Source organism: Nymphalis io, chromosome 17 (genome assembly GCF_905147045.1).
Source record: "Nymphalis io chromosome 17, ilAglIoxx1.1, whole genome shotgun sequence".
Classification (NCBI taxonomy): domain Eukaryota; kingdom Metazoa; phylum Arthropoda; class Insecta; order Lepidoptera; family Nymphalidae; genus Nymphalis; species Nymphalis io.
This window is the reverse complement of record NC_065904.1, coordinates 7,993,070-8,003,723: the sequence shown is the minus strand read 5'-3', so window position 1 is coordinate 8,003,723 and position 10,654 is coordinate 7,993,070. Positions and strand designations below refer to the sequence as shown.

The 10,654-nt window shown below is 32.4% G+C and overlaps 1 protein-coding gene across 2 annotated transcripts in view; it reads right to left on the bottom strand.

Moving 5' to 3' along the window:
• Positions 1-6,647: 6,647 nt before the first annotated feature.
• LOC126774835 (protein dead ringer) overlaps positions 6,648-10,654 on the bottom strand; it is a 124,564-nt gene continuing 120,557 nt past the window's right edge. For both annotated transcript variants that reach the window (XM_050496466.1, XM_050496467.1), the window contains exons 10-11: positions 10,159-10,397; positions 6,648-9,674 (exon numbers count right to left, since the gene is read on the bottom strand). In XM_050496466.1, coding sequence (XP_050352423.1) covers positions 9,547-9,674; positions 10,159-10,397 — 367 coding nt within the window. In that variant the 3' untranslated portion in view covers positions 6,648-9,546. The remainder of the gene's footprint in view (positions 9,675-10,158; positions 10,398-10,654) is intronic.

Below are 10,654 nucleotides of genomic sequence, written 5' to 3'. Positions count from 1 at the left end.
ACTCTCAGTCCGTGTACCGAGCGCTAAGATGTGTTTGCACGTCAATAATAAATACACCAAAAACAATACACTATCATTTTTAATTCACTCACTCACATTTTATTTAAAAAAAAAATATAGTATTTTTTAAAGAATTGGTTATATTCTTTGTTACGTCACCAATTACGCGAAAAATTTGTGTTTGGAGCAAACAATAGCCCAAGGGGTGAGGATCGAACCTGCGACTATTACATCGCCAGACAGCCCGTAAACGATTGCGCTATTGTCATTTTCAACAATAAGTTTGCTCAAGAAAATAAATTTTTGAAATTGTCGTTTGCTCTTTATCTGTTCCTTTACAAGTGCAAGACGAATTATCAGCAAAAAATCACTTCTTATCTCTGTTGAGAAATGTTGAAAACCGATATACGACCTATGTTGGTGGCTTTGTGCAAGCTCGTCTGGTTAGGAACCACCCACTCATCAGATATTTTCCTCCAAAACAGCAGTACTTAAAATTACTGTATTCAGGTTTGAAGGGTGATTGAGCCAGTGTGACTGCAGGCACGAACAAAAAATATTTTTAACGATAATTACATAATTATATTTAAATTATAGAACCCTTTGTCGTACATACTGTTACCTTAGGTAACTATTTAATATGACAAAGTGATAACTTCAATTCATACAAATTATTATTACTCTCACATACAACTATGCGATAGTAATTTTAATTGAGAATACACTCAGTTTGAATAAACCACTGCGATGTCGCAATTGTTACCGATTTAATCAATCCGTCCAAATAGAATAGACACATAACATTCTTATCGCTTCTATCTCCATACACATAAGGACTAAAATAACTTGCACTACAGTTACTCAATATCAATTGTTGAACGCGATACGAATAATTAAATGTATTCCATTTCTAGTGCACTAATGTTTTTCTGTTCGTTTTAATATGACTCATTTGTTTGCAAGTCATATCATACTAGAATTATAAATGCGAAAGAAGCTGTGTCTGTCTGTGACGCTTTCACGACTAAACCACTGAACCGAATTTGATGAAATTTGGTACGAATCAAGCTTGAACCCCTATTTTTTTTATATAGAATAGGAAGGCGGACGAGCATATGGGCCACCTGATGGTAAGTGGTCACCAAACGCCCATAGACATTAGCATTGTAAGAAATGTCAACCATCGCTTACATAGCCAATGCGCCACCAACCTTGGGAACTAGATTTAATGTCCCTCGTGCCTGTAATTACACTGGCTCACTCACCCTTCAAACCGGAACACAACAATTTTAACTACTACTGTAATACTTCATGTATTAGGAAAGTCATAAACTTTTTTACACCTTACGACACACGGACGAAGCCGCGGCCAATAACTAGTATCATATACGACGACATGATTATCAGCAACGACTAAGAAAACTATTTTTTCATATCATTTACTTCGACATTTTGTTGATTTTTCTATCCGATCGTAATCATATCACGTGACGAAATTGTATTTTCAATACAATATCTGATTAATATTTAGTACGAACGCACGGTGATACAGGAGAATGCATAAACTTACGCTTTAGAAGTTGTACAAAATGGCGTGCGTAACTTTGCGCCTTCTTACCATACGCAGTCAAATATATATAAATTGCTGCTTGGTGGTAGAACATGATGAATGGTGGTATCTACCCAGACGGGCTTGCACAAAGCCCTACCACAAATAAACATATAATATTTAGCTTTAATATAATATTGGTAGTTAAAAAAATGTTAGCGTACACACAACGTTGATATCAAAACTATGATAACTATCCTCTAAGATAGTGCCCACCTTAATAATTTGAAATAGCTATAAAACAAGAGAACGTACAATGTCTTCCAGTATGTATGTTTGTAATTATACACGGTGCTGCTTTATTGCGGGTTAATGACGGAGACTTTATCCAAATCCATACTAAGAATATCATCCAAGGCATGGGTTTGCTCAACTTGTTTATGTTATATTTTGCGGGTTGGATGTTGGCTCTTTATCTGTTGCTTTATTATCAATTGCAAGATAAACAAAAAATAATTTAAGGATTTTAGAACGTGTTCGATCGTTCATTTGAATCTTCTAAATTTGAATTTGTACCGAAATTTACGGAACTCTTAGATTAAATTTGACGAAAATGCGTCTATTATAAATTAAATACATGGTTGGCTTAAATCATTTGTTACTGGAGTATAATATATTTTTATTATGTTTTGTTCAAACTGATGTTATATACGTACAATGTAAATCTTAACAGATAGCATGAATTTAAATTAAAGGATATTGTTGATAAAAGCTACGGGCACATCTATATACTTTCAATCTGCTATTTATATTTTTATTATCAAATGTGATTTATAGTTGCATATACATATACTATAACTTATAATATAGTAATTATATGAAATACACATATGAATATTAAGTCGTTTTTATATAAGAATTATAAAAAAATACAGAATCCTTGTGGTAAGTTTCTAAGGTGGCCCATTTGGCCACCTGATGGTAAGTGGTCACAAACGCCCATAGACATTGACATGGTAAGAAATGTTGACCATCGCTTACATCGCTAATGCGCCACCAACTTTGGGAACTAAGAAACAATACTGCTGTTTTGCAGAATATCTGATGAGTGGGTGGTACCTATCCAGACAAGCTTGCACAAAGCCCTACCCTGGTAGTAAGCGTCCCTTTAAATGACACATAGCACTGTCCGGGCAATTCTAAGTACAGGACAATTCCCGGGACGGGATTTATATATATATATATAAATCACACATGGCATATCTCTCATATCATTATTCATGAGTTTCAATACTTTAAAAAAAGCTCATCCGTCATTTTATGTCGGTGAGTTTATCGTCATAATAGTGGGTAATAATTTTCAAAATAGATCTAGGTAGGTACTTCATACATTACTTAAAACTCCTGTTGTTGTTTTTATAAATCATATTAACGCGATAATCTATGAATGTTACGTACACTTATATTTGATATACATATCAGTAATTGTTTATGTGTGTGTATGTGTATGTAATGTGCGTGATTGTGTAATATGTATTACGTATAATGACAATGTGCTTATTAAATAAATGAATAAGACAATATATCGCGTTGACTTTAGCTCTTTAACAGGGTACAGCGCGATTTTCTTTCAGTGTCCTTTGGTTGTCGCTTTCACTTAAGATAAATTGCATTTCAGTTAATTATATTTGTATAATAATAATAAACACATTTATAAAAATCAAACAACGCTTATATACCCCTGGAAATCGTTGATGATATTTTCCCGCCCCTTGCTACCTGGTGCCTAGAACGCTCCACTCGCTACACTACACTGACAATGTAGATAGACAGAGGATACTTTAATATACACCACAACAAAATAAAAAATAAGTATCACATGGAGCAATCTCTTACAAGCAACCAACGTATACATATACATATGCATACATAGCTATATAATCATATAAATATTTAATAAATATATAGAACTAACAACTATTGTATTAAAAGTCCTAATAGACAATACTTCATTACTATTTGTTAGCTTATCCCTTTTTCAATTTAATAATTTAGCCAAATAATTATAAGGGCAATGATGCCTGCAAGACGAATACGCATACGACACGCCATCTAGGTGTGTCTAATGTAAGTCTTCGAAATAATAGATTAATTGCACTAATATAATAAAGTAATAATATACATATTTTATCTTTAAATTAACTGTAAGATATTAAAAACATATACTTAAATAATAAATAACCCGATAGATGATTTAGAAAATCCTATTGAGTTTTAATTATTTTTGAATGCAGTTTTTGTTTAATGAATCTATTATAATTTAGAAAAATAATATAATTTACAAAGTTATAAAATATTAATAAGGAGTAAAAATAAAAGAAATGCAAATAAAAATATTTATATTTTTATTTTTATTTTATAATAAAAATATTTAAATAATGAATCTATGGTATTGTGTAGTTAATACTCTGTACTGGCGATAGATGGCGTTAGGTGTACTTTAAATCGCGCTATCGTTTGCATGACGCCAAATCATGTAGCCTGCGAAGCATGTTGTTACATCAGGACCGGCTTGCCGGAAACTAGCTTATTCTACCTAATTTTTTTAAAGTCTCGTCTCTGTACGTAGACGTTTTATTCATATAATAGCATAATAATAACAATTATTTAGTTCAATATAATAATAGTATTGTTAAATTGATTTGAAGACATTTTAAATATTATTATTATTATAAATTATAATTTAATCTCATTACTTGCATATTAATAAATCAGGCCAGTATACGTACATTAAACATACACATATTATTATATAAATTATATGCGTGGAATGGTAGCAAAAATGCTAGCAGTGCTCTTAGTACTTTCCAGTTATATTTGTTTTCCTTAAATTTTAAATAAAAGTATACAAAAGAATATTGAAACAGTTCACAGTAAAATCATAAATCAAAATATATATTTTTTATTCAAATATACTTTTATAAGTACTTATGAATAGTCAATCGCTACCACCGATTTGAAATGTGGATTCTACCGAGAAGAACCGGCAAGAAACTCTGTAGTTACTTTTTTTTTTTTAAACAAAAATACAAGTGTGTCAATTAAGTACACTTAGTTCCTGCACGAGATCCAGCAATCATTCAATTTTGACTATGTATTCGTTTTAAATTTAAGTATAAGTAAATGTAAAATGATAAGACAGATAATTTCGTTTTTAACTCGTAACTGATAGTCTAGAATTAATAGACATTTTGCGAAAGACAAAGCCAAGTATTTTAATTTTCATCACAATTCAACATTAATACATTAATACACTCCTTGGGTTGCTAACATGCATTTAAGTATAGCTTTAAATATTTATATTTTTTTATCTGTTGTATCACTATCATTATAAAAAAATATGAGTAAAGGCTGTTCAACGCAGAATATCATGATTGTAACTACGCAGACATATTATAGTACACAAGTGTGTGCTTGAAATCATAGATGGCGTTAGATGTACTTTAAATCGCGCTATCGTTAGCGTGACTCAAAACTATTTAGTCTGCGATGCATGCTGATTCGATAGGACCGGCTTTACGGAGCTTTTCAATTAATTTTTCTGTAGACGTCGCGCAAAACCCGCAGACGTTTAATATGTATTACTATTAAAATTTCGTAACGTACCGCCAACTCAATTTCATAGGCTTTATTAAAGAGGGTAAAGAATCAGCAGGTCTGGCCGTTATGTAGTAAGTTGTGTTTATGTTGTATGTATAAAACTTTTGTCTTGAATAGTATAATAATAATTTCGAATTTTTATTTAAATTAAAATTTTATTTTACAAACACTTTCTATTCCAAGCCTTAGTCCTTAATAAATACGATCAAAACTCAAAATTACAAAAGTTTTAAAAGTATATTCAAAATGTATAAATGTTATAAAAATAATATAAAAAGGAAATCAGCTTAAAAACTCCAATTCATAAACGGAATGTAAAATAGGTACGAAACAAAGAAATATTCTTGTGTGAAATTCTTATCCACCACTATCACCTGTTAAATTAATATAATATAATATCCTGGGACTTTTTTACACACGGCCATCTGATCCCAAATTAGGCTTGTACAGAGCTTGTGCTATGGAAACCGGAAAACTGATATACTACATATACTATTTTTCTGTCGTAAATACATACTTTCATAGATAATTATTTAGTATTTGTCGTTTAATGAGAAAATATAAGTAATATAGTTCAATGATGTTCAGTTACATAATGCGCTGGTTTTAGGAACAATTAGAAATATTTATTTTGTTATGAAAACTTACGGCTCATTTAGGAGTGAAAAACAGAGATTGTCAATTATATATTGCAGCCAAAACGCATCATTATTTGTCGGTTGTAAATAGAAAAAAAAACTCGTCAGAGAAAAGATACGGTTAGTTGGTAACAGCGCCATCTATACATATGGAAACTCTTTTGATACATACTGCCTCCAATATTTTTCACCATGAACATGCTATGACTTTGTCATAGTTTTAGTATAATCCAACAGATGGCAGTAAGTATGGATTGGAATTTTCATGTGCTTAATTTGTAATTATAATTGATGAATGAGATGTCATGCTTGAAGTGAAGGTGAAGGAAAACATCGTGAGGAAACCTGCATATGTCTAATTTCACTCAAATTCTGCCACATGTGTATTCCACCAACCCGCATTGGAGCGGCGTGGTGGAATAAGCTCGAAGCCTTCTCCTCAAAAAGGTCTCCCTTTTGGCCCTGGAGGCCTTAGCCCAGCAGTGAGCAAAGAAAAACTGAAAATGGCGCGAAATTTACAAATTACTGCAATATCGTCACCGCGCGCGCTTATGATACTAGCGACTCCTGACAACTGGAGCGGCCTAAAAATACAAAATGGTTTCTAACTCAGTGTTGCTAATAGTAAAATAATGTCATTAGAATTGAAAAAAAAAATAACTTTCGGAAACGGCATACCGAATAAACTCAAATAAAATAGTTATTTATTTTGTAACTCTTCAACTAACTGTAATAAGACTTACAGCTATCGATTTATAAATAAAGGTAAATTTAAAATAAATGGACGAATAAAAATGCTGTTTTATTTGTCATTACAATATTATTTATTCAAGTATAATATTTGAATACATCAATTGTTTTTGGTGTAAGACGAAAGTCATTAACACATCTGGCCGTAAAACTATCAGCAATAGTTTAGTTTTTTATAGAATAGGAAGGCGGACGAGCATATGAACCACCTGATGGTAAGTGGTCACCAACGCCCTTAGACATTGGCATTGTAAGAAACGTCAACCATCGCTTACATATCCAATGCGCCACCAACCTCGGGACCCAAGATTTTATGTCCCTTGTGCATGTAATTACACTGGCTCACTCACCCTTCAAACCCAAGTACTGCTGTTCTGCGGTAGAATATCTGATGAGTGGGTGGTACCTACCCAGACGAGCTTGCACAAAGCCCTACCACCAGTAACACAGTAGGCCAGTTTATAATTTTCTTAAAAATTATTGTACATTATCAGGAATGTACTACACTATACCTACGTAGCTCGAACAAACACATTGTTCAAACTACGTAGATTAACACATGAAATAATTTTAAAATAAACGGTAATATTAATTAAAACTATAAAATTAATCGATAATTATCAAAATCAGTCATTTACAAAACATCTCATAATTTTACTTCAAAATGCAATTTTTTTTTTTTTTTTTTATGTTTTTATCCGATTTGATTTTATTGGAGATTTTTCTATTTTTTTTGGGATTTTGCACTTATAAAATAAATGCGCCATATTGAAAGACGACAACATTACCAAATATATAAATCTAAAGAGATACCTAAACACATTTTATTAATTATAAAAAATAAAAAAGTTTGTGATGTCACTGCCGCTGTGTATGATGTTTCTGAATATTACTTTAATAATAACTAGACAAAACCTATTCTAGAGAAATGGCATAAAATTGAAACATCAAAAATAACCGCCACACTACAATTCGTTTTTAGTATGGTGCCTTCTTATAATGTTACAAACTTTATATAATAAAATATCAGAATTGGTGTCGATCACTAAGTTTAAACTACGTAGGAAGCCACAATTATCGGATCGGTAGGTAGATTAATTAAGATTTCCTTAGAAGCTTCCTACGATATTTAAAAAAATGACACTCGATTTCGAATTATTCGAGTTACCTATATGATTAAATCGGATAATTTAAACATTTACAATATCGCCGTTTTAATTATCTAAGTATTAACTAAGGAATCTCTATCATATTAGAAAATCGCTCTTATATCAAACGCAATAAAGTTTAAATCCATCTGCCATAAAGACTAAGTTTTTTGTTATTTAGAAGAGAATTATGTATATTTTAAACTGCTAAAATGAACTATAATTAATTAAACTACAATACAATACTGACGACGTTATTGATGATTAAAATATACACCTTCTAATAATATAGGTACGTAACAATCACAAACACACACTGCGGTGTACAAAATGATACTAACATTAACACGAACTATTTACAAACATTTATATCAAAAAATCATATAAAAAACAAATACACCGCCCTTCACACATGTCACGTCTATGATTAACATAAATAACATAAACGTTAAAAGAAACTATATTTACAAAAAAAATGCTCATACGTTTGACCATTACAATTTATTTAAAATATACAAAACATCCACTAAAGAACTCGCTGTGATATCGTGTTCATATAGTCCTCTTCCTGGGCAGTGACAATGGCATAACAGTAATTATAGAAGAAATCATATCTCAGGATTGTCACTTTATTGGATGATCGGATATTATAAAAAAGGAGTTTCATAATCAGCGACTGTCAAGTCTCAGAATTTTATTTCGAATTAGCATAAACTGATCGCTCCAAAATTAATTCACAAGCGATGTATCTCCTCTCCGTGTGTGCTTTTTTACTAAATCAAAAAACATAAGATGGTCACATTATTTTGAACGTCAGTTAGAATGGCTCATAGAACGTAGAAACTAAATCACTGAGACTGTTCAATTTAATAAAAAAACACGAGAGACTATCGCCGTTGTCAAAATGGTGACAGCTGACGGGTGACAGATGACAGTTGTCAATTGAAACTTTGGCATTTACGCCCGATTACGTTTAGAATCTAACTACTAGACATAATCTTGATAAATAAGCAAATATATAAGAAATATTATGCACTGGTTCTCAATGAGCGTACTTTATTTTAGGACTTGTGACGCGACCTAGCACAACAATATGGTATATGCGAAGTTAAGAGACTATATTTACAAAAAAAATGAACGTTAAAAGAAGCTATATTTACAAAAAAAATGGTCATACGTTTGACCATTACAATTTATTTAAAATATACAAAACATCCACTAAAGAACTCGCTGTGATATCGTGTTCATATAGTCCTCTTCCTGGGCAGTGACAATGGCATAACAGTAATTATAGAAGAAATCATATCTCAGGATTGTAACTTTATTGGATGATCGGATATTATAAAAAAGGAGTTTCATAATCAGCGACTGTCAAGTCTCAGAATTTTATTTCGAATTAGCATAAACTGATCGCTCCAAAATTAATTCACAAGCGATGTATCTCCTCTCCGTATGTGCTTTTTTACTAAATCAAAAAACATAAGATGGTCACATTATTTTGAACGTCAGTTAGAATGGCTCATAGAACGTAGAAACTAAATCACTGAGACTGTTCAATTTAATAAAAAAACACGAGAGACTATCGCCGTTGTCAAAATGGTGACAGCTGACGGGTGACAGATGACAGTTGTCAATTGAAACTCTGGCATTTACGCCCGATTACGTTTTAAATCTAACTACTAGACATAATCTTGATAATTAAGCAAATATATAAGAAATATTATGCACTGGTTCTCAATGAGCGTACTTTATTTTAGGACTTGTGACGCGAACCTAGCACAACAATATTATATATGCGAAGTTAAGAGACCATTTGGCGATGGCCGTTTTGACCGTTGCCGTTCTGTACTGGGAACAGAACGCCTTCGTATGTCACCCCGTTTAGTTCGATAGATACAACCAGCTGTTGATCGCCAGTTGCAGAATCGCCTGAAAGATCAAAGCAATTTTTACTAAAACAAATACTAATAGTAAAGTAACAGACTGTAAGTGAGGGGGAATATTATCTTTATTAGTGACTAAGATTTTTTTCTTCTTTGCCTTTAAATGGTTCTAATGATCACAACTTTGGTAATAATTACATTAGCGATTGTGACAGTACAGACAAAAATACACCTGATTCTTTATTATGCCTACGACATTTTATCGGTTTGATAGATTCACTTTTGTCTATGAAATCCTCTGCTATTGTGATGTGATATATTTTAATATATTTAATTAGTATGTAATGGACATCTATTATAAGTACATATTTATAACATATATTTTTGCTTCCGTAAGATTTGCCTTTAACGAAATATTATGAATAAAATGTTAATTGCTGTGACAAATGCAATTGTTAAAAAAAAAAAAAAGAAAACATGAATACTGCCTGTGCAAATGTTAAAAAAGATGTTCTTTAATATGTAAATACCTCGAGTGGTGATCTTAAAAACGGCTCCGCGTACCCCATTGCGGTTTCCAGTGAGTTGTGCGAGTGAACGCGGCGGAGTGAGCTGCGGCGGAGTGAGCTGCGGGGAAGTGGAAGTGGAGGGCGTGGGGGATCGCGGGTTCGGTGAGCGGCGCTTTGCTGGCGGGGGAGAGGAGGGGCAGCCCTCGCGCTTCATGCCAGCGACACTTGAGTTGGAACTCTCGCTTAGGTTAAGAGCCTCGCTGTAGAAGAACAAGATACAACGTTAGTCCTTGTCCGAGGTGAACCAGACAGGTGGGGTTATGCGAGTTGAGCTAGCTTGAACCAGGTCACCTTTAAATCTTCAGCTCAAATCAGAATTAAATTAAAGCAACGTATTAAAATCTATTCTCAACAATTTACATCATATTTATATTTATTTCTACAATCTATTTTTTCAACAATCGTAAGGGTGATTTCGATCATGGTGATGGTATTTCGAATATTTGACTAGATATAA